The sequence below is a fragment of the Vanellus vanellus genome (assembly GCF_965231255.1).
Source record: "Vanellus vanellus genome assembly, chromosome: 16".
In the NCBI taxonomy this organism is placed as follows: Eukaryota; Metazoa; Chordata; class Aves; order Charadriiformes; family Charadriidae; genus Vanellus; species Vanellus vanellus.
In genome coordinates this window covers 13,564,966-13,583,435 of record NC_138921.1, presented here as the reverse complement: position 1 = coordinate 13,583,435, position 18,470 = coordinate 13,564,966, and the positions used below count along the sequence as shown (strand labels likewise).

Genomic DNA, 18,470 nt, shown 5'->3' with positions numbered 1-18,470 from the left:
GAAAATAAAAAGGAATTGCTTGAACTATGCTGGGGTAGCAGAGATCTGATGTGTTCATATGTCTGTGCCTACGCAGACCGACTTTGTATCAGAAAGGCTCAGTGTCATTTTCTATCATGCTGCTACATGAATCGATCTGGCCGAGGAGCCAGCGTCCTTTCAAAATTTCATAGCGATGAGCAGAAAATAAAACCAAGGCAGATATAGACAAGAACAAAGGATGGAGCAAGAGGAAAGAAGAGTCGGGAGAAATTCAAGTAATTCAAGACGGAGCTGGAATATTTCATCATTATGCGAGAGAATCCTGGCTGTCGCACAAAGGAGCCTAACCAATGTGGAAAATAAAAGAAAATCAAGAGCTATCCCAACTCCCACTAGGCAATTCTTTTTTGGCAGCGCTGGCCAGTCATCTGTCTCATCTCCTTTTGTGAGATGAAGATAACAAGTTTTACCTTTTTCAGAATGTGGCTGTAACAATTACCTGGAAATACTGTACAATATCACATGCAGTTTTTACTTTAAAAAAAAAATTACCCTGGACATCATCACATTCGGGGGTTTCAATTTTATCCATCAGATCATTGGAACTCCATTTGGTTATTTCTTTCGGGAACATTTCCTCATTGTCAGACAAGTCCTCTTTAAAAAACAGATATTTTTTGAGAGTCACACACACGCAAATATTTATACAGACAAGAGCACAGAACAAAATTTTAAATAAAAGTAAGGCCCCGTAACTCTATGTAATCTTACACACATTTGAAGGGCTTAAGTTGTAATAAAATATGATACTTTACCAGTTTATGTTATACGGAATCCAAAGCACCTTTTGAAAAGTAAACAAAATGTTTTAGTTGCATGTTTTTAGCAAACAAAACTAAAGGTGTGGAAAAAATAATATGGATTTTTAATGCTACCATTTCAGATACCAAGTTTGATGTTTTTCTTGATGTGCTTCCTGACAGTGCTAAAGCAGCCAGTATGCTCCAGTACAGGAGAGAAGACAAAATAACATTTCATACTGGGATCCTCCCAGACCTGTCTGAAAGCTGCTGGAGGTCTTTGGGGGAAGCAGTGACAAGGATCACTATTGTTAAAGGGACCGAATGCCTAAAAAGGCATGATTAATAACGGAAATGTGCACTCCCTAGGCTATCCTTAGCCTGATTTCCTTCGGAGATGAGACTTGTTCCATCACACCGAGTGCATGTGTCTGCCATTTCCCTCCTACCTCAGTATCTTCTGAATCCCCTGGCTCATTTCAACTACAGTTGATAAAGAATAAGGGTCCCAAAAATATTGTTCCTAGAAGTGTAATTAAAAGGAAGAGACGTGTAAAGGAGAGACCCTACAAAACACCCATAGTAGTATCCAGAACATAAGAAAGATTAACAGCCTTGCTCTGTAGCAGACAGCCGAGGAGCTGTGCCGGGTTAGGGCAGAAAGGAGGGCTGCCAGGCGGGTGACAGCGAAGGGCACACTCCTGCCTTGTGCCCATGCCCCGTGGTGCTGGGCTGCAGAGCCCTAAATTTGCCGCCGTGAAAGCCTGACACAGAGTCCAGCCTTGCCTGTCCACTGGCCTTTGCTGGTACATCCACACGGGAACGAGCAGCCGAGCCCTGCGGAGGCATCACCAAGCAGGCGGCAGCAGCCATAGCGCTGGCCGAATTCGCCCCAGTGCCCCCACTGGAGACCCCACAACATCCACCCCCCCGTGCCTGCTGGCCTGGGCTGGGGCATCCAACACGCCTGGGGCTTCCCCCATGGGAGGCTGGGCTCGCTCTCAGCTCAAGCCTGAGCACAGGGAGGCCAGTCTGGAGGGGAGGAAAGGGCTCACAAAAATGTTTATAGCAAACCAGAGGTCCTCTGAGACAGCAGCAGCCTGGTGGCTCCTCTATGGGGCGAGAGCGTGGATGCAGCGCAGCCGGGCAGGGCCCGCTGCAGCCTCCGCGCTTTGTGATTAATCCCGGCACGTTCTTGGGAAGGAAACGGAGCCCTGGAGCTCCTGCCTGAACCCCCCAGAAACCAAACAGCAGCAACTCAGCTCTTACAATGATGACTTTCGTATGGGCTGCCAGTTCCTTTTTCTCCCCACCCCCCAACCCCTTTTCTTTTATTACATTGAGGATGTATCTTTTACTGTTACAGAGGTTAAATGCTTTGTAATTTATTTATTGTTCTGCGCTTAGTATTTCTTTCCTGAAAACTCTGAGCTTGTAAATTTAATAAAGAGTTATAACCATAGTAATAACAGCAGCAATTACAGAAGATCTTGAAGATCTAAAAGCTGTAATCTTCAGAGTCCCAGACTAGGATACCCCCTTCTTGTTGCTCTACAGTTACTAAGAAAATAATTAGTTGGAAGAATCCTAAGAATGGGAACAAAAAGATTATGAAACATATTAATCTTTTCAGCAAATCTGAGCAATACCTTTAAAAAAAGTATGAAGGGGACTAAGTGCAGAGCCAAGCAAAGACCAATTATTTTTAGGAGTTTCTATTTACACTTTGACCATAAAAAGACAGCGACCTGGAAACTTTGCATCAGCATGCCATTTCCTTTTTCAGCTATGGAAAAAATCTGAGTAAATCCCCATTTCCCTGCACAAGGGAGTGCAGAGGTACCTGTTCAGAGCAAGTGGAAAGCATAAGCAAGCAACACACATGCTGGCAGAGAATTAAGAGGACAATTGTACTCAAAGCTCCTCCAGCAACTTAATCTAAATATTAAACTTATTTCCTTGAGAGGTTTAATTACAGCCTGTATTGCTGCTCAAGTGATCGCTGCATGGGATATTACTCCCGTTATTAGCATTCATTACAGGATAGATATTAGATATTACTGTATTTGTCACTATCTTTACCAGACTATGCCAGCGAACGACGATGAGTGGGAAGCCGGCAACAAGGGATCTTCTTGGGCTCAGGTTACGCCCACTGCGCTGCGAGGAAGTGTGTGTGTGTGTGTGTGTGTGTGTGTGTGTGTGTGTATGGGAAGCACTTCTGAGGAACTCTGCTCGGTGTTGACTCACATCCCGATCCGTGCCAGTTCCCATGGTACCGACCCTGCATGCCTCTCCGGCAGGATGAGCTGCAAACCGTGCTTCATCCCTGCTCACAGACCCGGAGCTGGGACGTGTCATCTGCCGGCCAAGGGACAACTAGAGGTCCCTCCCGAAGAGAGGGCTGCGTTGAACAGCACACGCCAAGGCTTCCACTCGTAAGCCAGAATCCCATCAGACCGGGCAGACCTTTCAAACCCAACCGTGAGGACTGGGGAGGACAATCTGTACGTAAATGGAGACACACTGTGTGGCAGCAGAAGAGGAGCTGCTTTCTCTCCTAGCAAGCTCCTTGAAGCGTGGCAAGAGAGGTGCCGATACCAACTGTGACACAAGGCTCATTTTTGTTAATTCTCCTTCCCAGGCCTGTTAGGAGCATGTCAGGTTTTCCCTGGGGGCCTGGATCTCGGGCAGAGCTGTCTATATCAATTTTATTACTGAGCAATTAAAAAGGCAAAAAAGAGGGTGGATAGCAATGATGCCGTTTCAATGACTCACTCCTCATTCCTTGTATGTATATTGCTACAATAAATCCCTTACATAGTTTTTGTAGATGCTACATAAGCTAATAAATAGGGACACTTAAACTAAATTGGCCCTTCTCCTTTCAGGCAAGAGACACATTCACCCCCTGACTTGCACACATCCTGGTGGCTTCAGCTGCTATATCGTGCGAGTCACTCCTCTACAATAGCATGCCACTTTTTGCCCCAGAATTTGAGATGCATGCCTAAATACACGATGGGAGAACTCGTCTGGAACATGATACTATCAATTTTTGGAGACCGAACTTTAGCTGAACATCAGTGAAATCTAGCTGAACATCAGGGAAATTCTGCTTTACAAAACTGGGGTGTCATCTTCTAACAACTGCATTTCACAGAAAGGTCACCAACGCATCTAACTTAGATTAGCATTACAAGCTGAGAGAAGAGTCCATCTGTTGTCAGTAGAGATGGAGCCTTTCAGGCTTAAATAAGCATTATGCACAATATATAAAATGAGTGCAGGGAACAAAGCTTTTTCACAGACACATGCACAGAGAACAAAAATATCACAGCTTTCACCTAATACTTTCACAAAATTACTTTGAGAATTCTGGAGTCAACACTGATTAATTTTGGCACGTGAAGTACCTTGTTGCATTCACTACTGTATTTCTTGGAACGTGACAATAAGGAGTTAATAAAGGCAAATTTGGTTCTTTTCAGGCCCCGACAGGACAATTAATCATACCTCCTACTGATTAAAAAATAAATTAGAAAAATAATCAGTTATACTGAATCAGAAACATTAGGACACACCCACAGTCCAGTTAGTATTGCTGAATTTTACCTACACTCATTTGCACCAAGTAAAATACAGCTCCAAAAGGTTACGACTGTTCAAGAGCCCTTCAAATAGATCACACTGAATCTGAAATGTTGCTACATTAAATATTAGAGTCTGCTGGGCGATGCTGGCGATGCTTGAAGAAGCGGCACCGATGCTGCACGTATCTTGGTTAGAAAGGAACAGACTTCAAACAAAGCAAAGTCTCGCTTCCTTCCCTGCCCACCCCCCACCCTCATGCCTTCCGTTCTCTTACCCCACCGTTTCAGGAAACAAACGATGGCGATTTAGGCTCCACATACCATGTGCATCAAAGAATTCATCATCTGAGCTGTCATCTGAATCTCTGGCAATGCTCTGCATCCTCCACTCGGAGATACTATGGCGTGAGGGACTCGCTGGAAAAAACAAAAAAGCCTTATGTGATACGCTACATCGACAAGACGGAGAGTTCCCAACATGATCTTTGCTGGAGGAAGAGTCGTGTGCTCTCTATGAAAATTCACTGCTGCAATATTAAAAACACAAAACCCCGATGATGCTGGTGTGATGTCAGTGTACCGCTTTACAGATCCTGTTTGTTTACTGTTGTTAGAACCTGCCAGCAAGATGCTACATTAAAGCATCACTCCTATGCTATTTTGAATGGCAGCTATTTATAATTGTTAGTAGGACGTGCAAAATCAGCTGGGTTTTAAAGTTTGCAATTAGGAAGGAAGCAGGCTGATTGGAAGCTTTCTTTGTGCCTCTAATCAGCACACAAACCATGCCTCTGCTTCGCTAACTTTCGGGTGGGTAGCTAAGCAGAGCAGCCTGGCATAGAAATAATCTGTTTTCTGGAAGGAAATTGCTTCCACACAAATTGGATTAGAGATCTATTTAAACTTTAAACTTGAATGATTTAAACAACATGCTATCCAACTACTTCATAGGGAGCTGTCAGAGCAGCTGTCCTGATGGGGTGAGGAGAAAACCCAATGGTCCTTTTGGTTCCTGCTTGCCCTCCTCTTCTCACACCTACCTGCTCCCTTTCGTCTTCCCCTCCAGAGTTCCCGGTGCTAAATATAAACATATTACAGCTTTTTGCTTTTTTCTTTTTTTTTTTTCAGATATAATTTAGCAATGATGCAGCCTGAACTCTTCTTGGCTGAACTTGTTACAGAACAGCCGTCTACTAAAGGGAGCGCCGTCCAGAGAATGGCGAGAGAGGGTTTCTCCCTTCTTTCAGATGGCTCTTGCATGTCACACAGCGCACACAAAACGCTTGCAGCCACCACCTAACCCAACACTGCAAAAACCTGAGGAGACTGACAAATTCTCATTTAGCATATACAAAGACGCTGAAAGGTTCTGGTTACTGTGACAGCTGCGCGAGCCGTTTCATGCTATTGTCCTAAGAGTGATAAATCTGTAAGTCAAATTCTTCTAATTTTGCTACCCGGTTGTCACTTGGAAAGAGGATGGAGACCCTGCGCAGAGTCATCTAATTGCAGCTCAGCATTGGCTCAGCAGCCCCCAACGACCCCACCGCCCACCCCTTCGGGAGCAGCAAGCGAGGAGGTTGGCAGAGCAGAGCTAATTCACGCTGGAGTGACGTCAAGGCTCTCACATAATAGTTGCTAAAAATAGAGCATATTACAACATATGGGATGGCGACAAGGGTCCTGCTATCACCAGCGGTCTCGCTCGGGCGGTATGGAAAGGACCGAGATCTTTTGGAGAAAAGGCTTTTTCCAGCTGGAGGTAGCGGTAAGTTGAGACAGCCCTCCTTGCTTCCATATGCTAATATGCCGCCAGCATGAAGAAGGATTAAAATATCTGCATGACGTACTCCCCAGCACATCACTATTCATTTCTTTCATTACTTTTTCTTGTAAAAGCTGAGACATTCTGCAGTTTAAAAGAAATTCATGCTTTGCTACCAGTGAAAACCTTCAAGTGAAATCCTAAGAGGTCCGAAAACTACAGCTTCCAATGAACATGTCAGCACTGGAAGGAGGGGGTTCATAACAAAGAGCATAGTGAGAGACGGGCACATTAATATAAAATCCCGGTGCAAACAAAGTAGCCAGCATTTTTATCTTTATACAATGACTTACGAAGCATCTGGTATGTTCTTCCCTGGGGCTCACTCCAGTGAGTCATCGCGAGGTAAAACTACTGCTCATCTCTCATTCACCCCGTGATGGAATCAGTGACAGAGTGGTAAATAAAAATGGAGACTCAACTCACAATATTTAGTGCAAATGAGAGATGGAGAAGTTTCACTCACCCAAGATGTCCCCTTCCACCGTCACTGGAAGAAATGCTGCCCCTTGGGGATTTCAGAAAAATCAAGATTTTTTTGCCCTCTTGCTGCGACAGCTATTACCCAGCTATCAGCTGCGCCTGACTAAAAGGAGAGGGAATTGCTGAGGGTTCAAGCCTTCTGCCTGCATCTCACTGAGGATTCAGCCCTTTGTACAGAATGGTCTGAGGAAGGGAAGAGTTTAACGCTGAAAAAAAAAAAAATGGTGACTGCCAAGGGAGAGGTGAATGACAAAATTCAGGACTCAAAGCTGAGCCTTTACAGGGTGTCCTTAAGGGCTTTAACAGCAAAATCCTGACAGCTTGCTGAATGGTATTTAAAAGGGAACATAAACGCGATCCATGGTCCCACCGAATTGCAGGCTGTGAGGTTTGGTTTCTGAACAGCTACCGCACATCGTCACCAGTGGAAGGCAGCAGCCCTCCACCCACTTTTTGGGGGGTATCTGCCTCGATTTCCCCAGTAGCTGATGAGGATGCTTTGCCGTGCGAGCTACGCTGCAGCACCCACGGACCCAAACACCCGCCTTTGAAATGAATGGCATGTAGTAACGTATGACCCCGGCAAAGGAGCACGGGGAGCCTGCGGCAGCTGCCTCCTGGAAAACGAGTCAGTGAACAGCGACCCACAGCCGGGCCAGCTCTGTGACACAGCAGACAAGCAGACATCCAGAAAGGGAACACCACTGAAGGACCAGGCCCTATAAAAGCCACCAGTGGCTCTTGGGTAGCAGGGACTAACTCCCTCTGTGCTGTGGTTCGTCGTCTTCTGAGACCCAACGCTGCTAGCCAGCTGCTGCCTCCTCTTCTACCATTTTCCCGTAGTTTCTCTGCTTTTGGGATCGGCAAGAATTCTCCCATGTGCCACTGAGTCACAGTTACAGGGTGAGTAGAAATATTCCCAAACCCATCACAAGTCACCTGAGAAGAATGAGCCTGCAACACCAGCAGAGAAAGCCTCTGAGTTAAAAGGACTCACAGAAGAAATATGCATTAGCCCAAAGGTGCCAGCCACAAGGAGACATGGTCATACCTCCCAAAAACCCAGCCTCCATGCAGTTCAGAGGAGCAAGTCACCAGCAGCATCTTACCTCCTCTCTTCGAAGATCGTGAGGACTTGGAAGAAGTGGACCACTGCTTAGTGAGCGATCTTCCAGAGGCCGTTTCACTGTTACTAGTGGCGTCCTCTGTGTCAACAGGTGAAACTGCGTTGGGTTCAACATCCTTCTCACCAGGAGCATCTTTGACTACATGCTGCTCAGTATCATTTTCACTGCAGAACTGGGCCATCTTCTGAGCCAGCATCAACTGTGCCTCCTTCTCCAGCTGCCGGATATCCTCAATGGTGAGCCCATACCATTCATCCTGCCAGCACCAAGCCTGCCGATGGGCACGGACCATGACCTTCCGCAAGCCTGCAAAGCCAGAACGCCCCAGTCATCAATGCTACAAGACTGCAGGAATCCACGCTACCTTCCCCAAAATCTCAAGACACTGTGGGGTAAGGATACTGCAGTGGCATCAACACCACAATGCTGTAAGCTGCAGTAAAGGACCTTCATATAGCAAGTGTCAGGATGGCAAACTGGTCACTTCATGTACTTTTATCTCCTCAATTCTTGCTAACCAACCAAGCACTGAAAAATTAGCCTCTCTTCTGCAACTGCTTTTAACTTGTGAAGGGACTGGATTTCCTAATTCCAGATCCAGGACTTTGTCTTCTGACTGCCCACTCCACCAAGCAGGAGCCAGAAACAGACCACAGTTGCAACTTCCATAAAGTTCTGGGAAGTTGTAACATTTGGATCCAGCCTTCAAAGTGAAGTATGTTCCCAGAAGAAGAAAAAAAAAAAAAAAAAGAGAAAAAAAGCCAACATCAACAGGAAAAAACACTGACTTCTTTTTAAGTAGGAGAGTTTTAAGTGGTTCCTTCATGAACCCTTTGTAGCCCACCACAATTGTTACATGACAGAAGCACATCCCCCATCAACAGTGCTAAGCCAAAACCCCCTTCTCCTTGGAAACCTGGTTTCTGCACCTGGTTTCTATACATCAGTGAAACAGCATCACAAATACGAGTTTCTGAGATAATGGGATGGGAAGAAAAAAGTAAGGGAAGGAATAAAGATGGTTTATTTTGCAGATACCATCTGTCTTCTACTGCATGAGAAAAATGAAGCGGGTAAAGCCAATTTAAAATATTTCAACATATCACACACTTGAAAGGAAGAACTGTCTCAATATCAACACACAATGCTCCTGACCAGGCAACAGAAACATTCCTCCAAGACTTAAACTTGTTGGCTAACATCCTGTCACCAAGACTTTTAAAACAGTATAGTCACTCAGGATTTGCAACCAATATTATTGCTTAAAAGCTCACCACAAGTCAAAGCTCCAAACTGCTATTTATTACTGATGGGAGCACACAGCAGTAACAGTGCTTTTAAAAGCTTCTATAAATACTGACAAACTAATTCTCAGGAGCCCTTCTGAAAAAAAAAAAAAAAAAAAAAAAAAAAAATCAGTAAGTATTGTTCCCTCTTTAATTACTGGGAAACTGAGGTAGAGATGGGTTGAAGGACATGCCAAAAGCAGTGGGAATTGTTGTCAGTGGGATTATGGATCCACAATTCTCCTCTCCTAAGCCTGGAGCAGAAACGTACTGCGCTGAAAAGCTGTCGGGCAGGGTAGCGAGCCTCTCACCCTAATGAAGACCCTGGCCGAAGACCACAGGCGACACCACCACCACTGCTATTGTAAGATAGACAGCAATCAACGGCCTACATTAAAATCATTCAAAAGCACCACCAAGAGGAAAGATGGCCCTCGTAAGCCACCCTCCATTTCCAGGAGCACGGCCGAAGCTGGATGGCCCCACTGCGCACAAGGCTTCTAAGGTGTTTCCAGCAACATTTGCTTCACTATCGCACAGACAGTCTTAGATCTCACTGCTGCCACTGTTTCTGTGGTCTTCATCTTAAATATCCCTTTTGTTTCAGCAATCACTTTTTTCCTTTTTTTTTTTAATCATACAAAAAGCCAATTTTTATGCAGTTATTTCCTTCCAGGCCTGGGCACTTTATTTTCTGCTCTGCACTTTGGTTAGTTCTTAATGCCACCAGCCATCGCGAGTCACCCTATCAGGAGGAAATAACCATTGAGATCAGCAGCTAATGCGATGGACCAACTCAACCTGAACTTCATCTGTACACTAAGATTAAATCTATCAATATTTTATGCATTTCTCTGCCTGACTTTCAGAAGGGAGCTCCACGTAGGAGAGGCAAGTTTGAGCCCGCAGACTGTGACCTTCTGGGGGCCTCAGCAACTTAATACTGTTCAACCTTAGTCAAGATTCAGAGTTATTTCCCCCACCAGATTACATTTTGCAGAACTACGGAAGAATGTTTTAGCCTCTTCACCTCCCGTTATGACTGACAATCAACAGAGCTTAAAAACGAAGATTCAACTCCCATCGCATCCCCACTGAAAGCCAAAAAATACGTTTCCCTGGCTGTAATTCAGTCCCCAACACCACAACTATCCTTTGGACTTCCACAATGTCCACTTCTACCTTGCTTGAAACACCTTGAAACCAGACTGTGACCAGATACATGAGCAAACGGCCCTCATCCCAAGGCTTCCTCTGTTGTAGGTCTCAGCAGCCTCTGCTCGCGCTCCTGGATCCAGCCTTGGTCTATCAGTGCACCAGCTCCTTGGAAATGCTGTGTAAAGGCACAGATGCCATCAACTACAATATCTTTGTTTTCATGGACTAACATCACAGGGAACATACTTTACCTCTGGGTAAAAAAAAGTCTCCTGAAGTTCCCCTCTGCCTTCTTTCACTTCATCTCTTAGATCGCAAAAAATCGCCCGTATTGCTTCCTCCCAACCCACAGACCTCTCCATCTGCACTGCTCCCATCACTTTGATTAGACATCCCAAATCACCCTTCCTTAAAGCCTTGTTCTTTCGAAAATAGGATGGCATTACAGGGCTCCACGGCTGTCGTGCCTCTATCGCTCCAGATTAGTTATGAAGTCAAAAAGAATGAGATTATTTTCCTCGCCTCTGGCCTTCACCTGGGACGCGTCAGCGATGCCGCATTTCCCTTTCTCAAACACAGGAGAAAACCGGGAGGAGAACGCGGCTGTCCAGGTACAGAAGAAATTGAAAAATAAAAGTCGTGGCTTGCAGAAAAAAAACCCTTCACTGCTAGGGATGGAAAACTTGAGCAGTCCCTCAGCGCACAGCAGTGAGTATATCACTGAATTAATCTTCAGCCTGCAGCGCTGAAGCCTTCCTGTCGGCAGCAGAGACCCAGAGGACACACCGAGTGCCCCCACGCAGCTATAGAGATCCAAGATCCAGCTACAAATGACTGACCTCACCTGTCCGGACACTGCTTCCCTCCTTACACAATGGAAAAAAATCAAGTCTTGAAGCTTTTTTTTTTTTTTTTTAATCAAAACGTTAGAGAAAAACAAGCTTTTCATTTGAAAAGTGAAAAGGAGGGGACAGATCAGGCTCAGGAAACAGAGTGTAATTGGGAAAAAATCTCTTTTTAACAGACCAGAGATGCCCATCTAGACAGTGCTGAAGGCATCTGTGGTCCAGTTGACTTTCCTTTTTCTCTCTGGCAGGAGGGGAGATGCAAACGCCTCCTGCTCAGCCTGAGAAGTCCCTGTCCCGCACTCGACCCCACACATGGTGCTCTCAAGCCATGCCTCACGGCCGGCTGCAGCCCATGTGGCAGTTTGCCTTGCAAGCCTGTGGCACGCTGCCCCCAGGCAGTGTGAGGTGGCCGGGGAGGACAGGTTGGGTACAGCATCCCACCGGTCACCTTCTTCCCGGTCGGACAGAATGAAACAAGCCCAGTAGAGGTGAGGCTCTGGGCAACGCAGTGCTCCTCCATCCCCCCTGTGCCACCACCTACTGTGGGGTGTGTGCTCCCTGAACTGCAGGGTAGGAGATGGTCTCCCAAAGAGGTCTTTCTGGTGTGAAGAGAGAACCGAGCAGTGCAGGAGAACGGGGGAGGATTTTAGATTAGGTTTACCACCTCCACCCAGTGCGCACCACACTTATCTGAGCCTTCTTGCCCACAACTGGAGAATAACCCCACAGCCTCGGCAGGCAAGTCACCCAACTGAAGGCAATCAGAAATAACAGGAACAGGACTTTTGTAAGGCTGCAGGTACCAGCCCGTTTCAGTAATATCGGTAATCAACAAGACTTCATTGTTTCTCTACAGAGCACAATGCTTTGGTTTAAAAAACAAAACAAAACAAAACAAAAAAACCAAGGAAACCACACATGCCCAATGTTCGCATGCAGACTGAGTTCAGAAGTACCCATCGTTGTTGCGTTGATTTAATTACATTTCCCACTGCGTTGTGTGGAAAGATCATCTGTGAGGAGTCTAGCAGGGTGCAAACATTTAAATCACTGCCTTTCAACCCACCACCTCAACAGCTCTGCAGCAGAGGCTGGCTGAATCCATGAGGTGCCGACTCTTGTAAATGATCTGCCTGCAGATTGCAGCATTGAACTTAATCTCACAAAAGGAAGTGTAAATGACCATGAGACAAGCCAGGACAGAGAGAACTCGTTAGCTGAATTTAAAAAGCTTTTGTTTCTAGTTCTGGGTTTGTTTTTCAAATTGAATTAAAAATAGTAACTGAAACAAAAACTCAATGGTAAAAAACAAACAAACAAACAAAAAACCCACCACCAAATCCTGCCGAACCCCCCCTAACTATCCATATAAAACAACTGTTCAGATACTCATTGACTACGTATCTAGTGGCAACATCCCAAACCACTTTATAACGCACTCTCACAACTTCCTGGCAGCAGATAAAGGATGCCTGACTTTCCTGGTGCAACACTATTGCCTTGATAGTCGCATCAGATCCCATAACCTCGTCGGTACAGTTCTGGTTGTCTGAATGTATTTGTCAAAGGTAACCCGCAGTTATATCTGCTTGCTTCCCTACCTTCCCTTCTTCCCCTGCTCAGACCACGCACGAAGAAAAGCCTGTGGTCACATTCCTGTCGTGCCATCTGCAACCTGCCTACCCTTGGAAAGACCCTGCCCGCAGGCCCCAACGGGCACTGCCCTTCTGGGCAAACCTTCCATTCGAGGGCTTAACTGAAGCAAAAGTTCTGCCAAGGAGCTTTCTAAAACCACTCCCGCTTTACCACTGTGCAATAATTTGGGCACATTTAGTTTAAGACACACTGACTTAGACAAAGCTCCAGTTACCGGGATGGGAACCCACTTTGCCATAGTATATAATCGATAACCCATACGCAGTCAACACACTTGTTTAACAGCAAAGGAATCGCAGCCCACGTGCACCATTAGGAAGCAAGTGGGAGCAGAACATTATGCAGTGCCAGTCCAATTAAACTTAAATTCTATGGGAAAGGAGTAAAAAAGCATACAAATATTACAGCCAAGTAGACTAATAGCCCACAATTTCAGTCTGTGTCTCAGGCTGTCAAAGCACTGAGTAACTGTCCAATTAGTCATTAGAAAAAATGGCTGTTGCACTCAGTAAGACTAAGAACATTTCAACACCATCCCCCAGAGTTACTCCCTCTGCACTCAGTAGCCTTTCTACGTATCACAATCCATCCGTCACTTAACTCAGATATGTTCTTCTTTCAAGCCATTCTCTAATTTTAGTTTGCACCACTGAAGGACTGCTCCTCTCCTCAGACAGTGCTTGGATCCCGCTCTTGGTTTCTGCATTGGCTTTCTTGCTGCCTTGCGACCCTGCACAGAGAGCGCTAATTCCCCAAGAAACAAATTTGCAGGAGCTAGGAACAGAGGAACCAGGAAAAAGATGCCAAGGACTGGGTGGCCCACAAGAACATCTCTGGCACCTGACAGCTTGGTCCACCATCGGCTGCACAAAGCACAAAGGTCTCCATCTGCTTTCGGTCACCGGTTGAAACCCTAAAACTGGGATCGGCATATAAGCTTGGTCAGTCCCGTTGCAGCCCACATCTTTCCAACTTAAACATCCTCACACTTTGCTGTCTTTGGTAGATGTGCTCTGGCACTTTTCCCACTCACTAACAGCTTCCCCATGGCTATCCCATGGCAGGGGAAGGCTCCACATCTTCTGTAGAAGATGCCCAAAGCTTTTGCTTTCATTTTTCACTCACTTTTGTCTTGCCTTAAAGACTTTTCTGATTTTATGCATCTTAACCACTTTGAAAAACTGTATTTGCCATCATTACAACAGCCGTGGAAAGGCTTTTGAAAGGCAGACAATGAGCTGGCTCGGCTCTCCGCAAAGCCTCAATCAAGAGGAAAATGGCAGGCAATCTTTCATGAAATACAAAAGAAACATTTCTAAGGGACCACAGTTTAATCTATGCCAAACACCTCTGAACAACTGGAAGAGTCACATGCTTCTTTTTCATTTAACAGACACAATGGAGTTGTTATTCTGCCCCCATGTTTTGCAGTATACACTAAATTAACCCATGTCACCGAAACGCCAAGGGAGCTCATTGCAGAGAGCCACTTGTAAAACAGTCCGTAACAGGTAAAAACTTCCATCTGGGGGTAAAGTAAAACCAAAGGAGCTTTAAGAAAGCAACCCGTGACTGTTCGGAGAGCGGTGCACACTATCAGTGTTTTCCACATTAGCTCTCAGGAGCACGGTACGACTGCAAAGAGCTATAAAATTACTTACTTAGGCTAGCATCAGGCATTTCAAAGAAGCTTTGCATATAGAAGGGACAGCTCTAGAGGTCAGGTAGGAGGACTTACTGTGTACAGAAAGCAGGCAGCATCCTTTACACAGCCTTTCTTTGGCCTTTTCTTTGCCAGAGGACAGCCATAGCTCTGCACTTTTTTTGAGACAGCAATACTTCTTTAAAACATTCTTTGAAATTTTCCACCTTGCCATAGAACCTGTCTCTTCTGGCAATGCACGGAAACTGTATCGGTTGTTTTATAGATTTTCTGCAAAGAACAAATTACTGCCAGCACTGTTACCACCTGCGCTGTCTCCACTTAGTTACTTCTGGGACACAAACAATACCTCCTTAAAAGCATTCGCCTAAGAATGATGCATCAATCAAAGCAGCATTTACTCAAAAGTGAGAGCTGTCAATGACCCGTGGTGGGTTATAGCACAGTGAGGTGGGGAGCCCTGAACTCTGCAGCCCGAGGTAAGCGATGTACGGCCACACGGAGACCTCCACTGCTGCCGCAGGGCGGGTAGAAGAAATTAGGGCCACTCCAGAGAGCGCTTTTCTGAAACCACTTAGGACTCACATGTCAAGCTCATTTCTTTGAGCAGCCTTTGAGGATTTTGTCCAAAATAAAGAAAACTGGCAGATTTTGTAAAAGATCTGGCAAAATTTAGCAGTCAAGTCGTTGTCTAAAAGAAAGAGAATGCAAGATCTTGCCTAGACAGGACTTGAAACCCTTTTCAGTGGCAACCCTTCCAGTGGTTTTGATTCCCACATGCCACAATTATAACTGACAGAAAACACATGATTTTTTCTGAACTGATCCACAGCTCTGCAAAAGAGTAATTAGATCTGAGAATCTCTTCACAGACATGTCTTGGGATACGACACACTGCACACACCTCACCTTTGTGTTTCAATTCAGAAACAACATTAAGAAGTTGACAATGAACTTTGCAAGATTATAAATGCTCACCAACATCATGGATAAACCGCTCAATTTTCGACTGCATGCCCCAGTATCTGAACTCCACTTTACAAAGTTTATATGCACACATGATGGGGTATTTCCCAGGGTTGTTCTTGTACTCTTGAATCCAGTCTTCTGAGAGGGGGCCTCTTTTAGTCTTCACTGATTTATACAGCTTTGGATCCTCCTCAGCTTTGTATTCATGTGGAGGGATAGGATCTTTAACAATATCAATAGGATCTATAGAAAGAGAATAGAAACAGTTAGACATTCCCTTTCCTTGAACAAATGAAAATACCATTTTTCAGGAGTTATTTTTGTTTTAATAAGTCCCAGAAGCATTACAGCAATTTAGTTTCATTTTACTTACACTTAAACAACTGATATTTAAATTGTTTATACATTGCTCCTGGGCAGCAGTCAGCCCTGCCAGAGGAACTAGCACGCACAGTTCCAACAAACAGAGGCTTTGCTCCAAACAGATATTTTTGCCCACAGTGACTGCAGATCCACAGCACTCTGGCAGATCCGTGCACTCCATCTTTCCAGCTCCAAAAAGATCTTTTGCACATTCCATCTTTCAGCTTTTCTAGTATCACTCGTAGTGCTACAGCTCTGTCTCATCTGAGACAGTTAAATACACCTGCCCTTTCTTAGCACTGGTATGGAAAAGACACCACCCACCGAACATCTTATTTTTGGAGTCCATCAAGTGAAGTTACTGGTAACTCCTCACATGCTATTGTTAAACCAGATGTACTACAGAAGGCAGAAAGTTTAACTTAAGTCCTAATTAACGCTTCAACAATGAAGAAGTGGAAACTGCCATGGGAGCAGAGTGAATCAACATATTTTAAACATCTGCAACCCCCACCCCAGACCTCAGCAGAGGCATCTGGCATTTGGATTGAAGGGCAGGATCGCACTTGCCAAGAAACAACAGCTCTTCTGACACTTCTCAATGAGGCAGCATGACTCAAGCCTCTCTGTTCAGTTCCGACAGCCCGATCAGATAGGCTTAGGAACGAGGACAGTCAAACTGAAGTTCAAAACGAAGAAGTTTAAATCACGTAACACTCAAGTAAAATTGCACGGGGTTATTGCCATGTCCCGCATGTCAACAGCGCTCAAGAAGCCAGAGCAGCCACTAGATGTCCTTCCCCGGAGCTCCCACTGCGGCCAGCGCGGCGTGGGACTGTCACAAGTCAGCCTGAGCTCAACGCTTCTCCAGTCTCATCAGCTTCAGAGCAAGGGATGCTTGGGTCCTGCGTGGCTGTAATTGCCAGCACTCGCTGCCACGCAGCCGGGTCCCCGGCAAATGCCACGGGGACAGACCACGATGGACAGCAAGACAGAGGAATTGCCACGACACTTGCCACCCTCTGCCTTTTTATAAGGTGTTTCCTTTTGCCTTTTCTCATTAAATCCTTACGTATATAAGGCTCATTATCCCAATCTCCCAAAGACAGCTGCGAAGCTGAAGCGTTAACCTGCACAAGGGCAAGATTAAGAGAAGGGGAAGCAAAAATGAAATACACCTTCATGATTCAGAAGTGCAGATAGGACTGATTTTCATATATGTGAAGGAGCTACACAATTATACAGCAATATTTTCCTCTTCTATGGTTATTTCTTCTTTTTACCCCCCAAATCATTAGATGTCTTACTCCCTTCAGGAACTGCACAAATAAGACAGGAAAGCATCGGCTTCATTTTACAGGCAGGGGATTCAAATTATTTCCGTGTGATTTACATCAAGCCTAGAAGAGAACTCAGGTGTCCTCACTCTACTTGATGTAACCTCACCCAGCAGCCTGACACCAACAAGGATGCAGGGGTGTATTTAGGGGGCAATGGGACAGGCGGATGGAACATATCAAGCAAAATCCTTTACATAGCGCAAAAAAAGAAAAAAAAAAAAAGGCAGAATAAAGGAAAAAGTAAAAGAAAAAGGCTATTCACCTAGAATGGTTTGTCTTTTTTCTGCAGGAGAAAGGTTGAACACGTTGACATGCTCTCCCGGATCAGTTTTGTAGTATGTCTCAATATCAATAGAGAACTTCTCCACAAAAGGACACGTATACCTGAAAATGAGGACAATGCAGCTTAGCGTAAATCCCGCTTGGCTTGGCCAGCGGAGAAAATGCTTTCCTAAGATGTACAAAATCAGCCTCAAATCCAAGCCAGCCTTCACTCACGTTTTACTTCAGGTATGCTTAAAATACTGACTGTACAATGTAAAGAGATTTTCTTTAAGACAGGAGCTCGCCTCAGACATGTGGCTCCACTGGAACAGCTCTGGTTTAGTAAAATCCCAAGCCCACAGTAAAGGGTTGTGCTCCCCATGAGGTGTTACATGGATTACAGGTGAGAAGATACCAATGGGCCCCATGCAGTTACTGGGGACTGGGCATCCGCATTGACCACGAAACAACTTCCCAAGGTGGCAACAAGCAAGCACTGGCAGGAGAAAGCCCGAGGGGACCGCCAGGTCATCTCACTTTGCAGAGACACTGACAAAAAACTGCAACTTATTTTGACAATGTCTCCTCCAGGAGAAGATTATCAGGACAGACTGCTTTTAAAGTAGCAGTTTTCAGCAAGGAGATAACTTGTTAGTACAGCAGACCTGAAAGTTATGTTATCCTTGCAGGTATGACACAGATACGAACACGAGGACACCTCGGAAATGCATCTCTACCAGGAGAAAAGCAGAGTTATTGCCTGGAAGCTATAGCAGAATAAAATATGGACTGGTTCTGTGCAGCACCAGCTTTCCTGGCCAACTGATTGACTCACGGGCATTTCAAGAGAATAGATAAAAACAGACTGGAAGAGGACTTTAATCACTTGAAAGTCAGACAGCTCCATTCTATTTAGTCATGAGCAACTGCCCATACGCAGACACTGACTCCCCACCTTTCCCCAGACTAATGTTACTTGCAGAGAGCAGCAAAATCAAAACTACGAAACTTTTCTAGATTTTTGATGAAAATCAAAATATCCAGTAAAGCCTTTTTATTATGAAAGATGACAGCAATATCAGACTTGCAAACCTGGAAAAGGGCAAATGCTCT

The 18,470-nt window shown here is 45.2% G+C and overlaps 1 protein-coding gene across 1 annotated transcript in view; it reads right to left on the bottom strand.

Moving 5' to 3' along the window:
* PITPNM2 (phosphatidylinositol transfer protein membrane associated 2) overlaps nt 1-18,470 on the bottom strand; it is a gene marked incomplete at its 5' end in the record, with an annotated part of 67,862 nt that overhangs the window by 32,606 nt on the left and 16,786 nt on the right. The window contains 5 exons of the mRNA XM_082491603.1: nt 535-639; nt 4,697-4,792; nt 7,793-8,116; nt 15,400-15,633; nt 17,356-17,477. Coding sequence (XP_082347729.1) covers nt 535-639; nt 4,697-4,792; nt 7,793-8,116; nt 15,400-15,633; nt 17,356-17,477 — 881 coding nt within the window. The remainder of the gene's footprint in view (nt 1-534; nt 640-4,696; nt 4,793-7,792; nt 8,117-15,399; nt 15,634-17,355; nt 17,478-18,470) is intronic.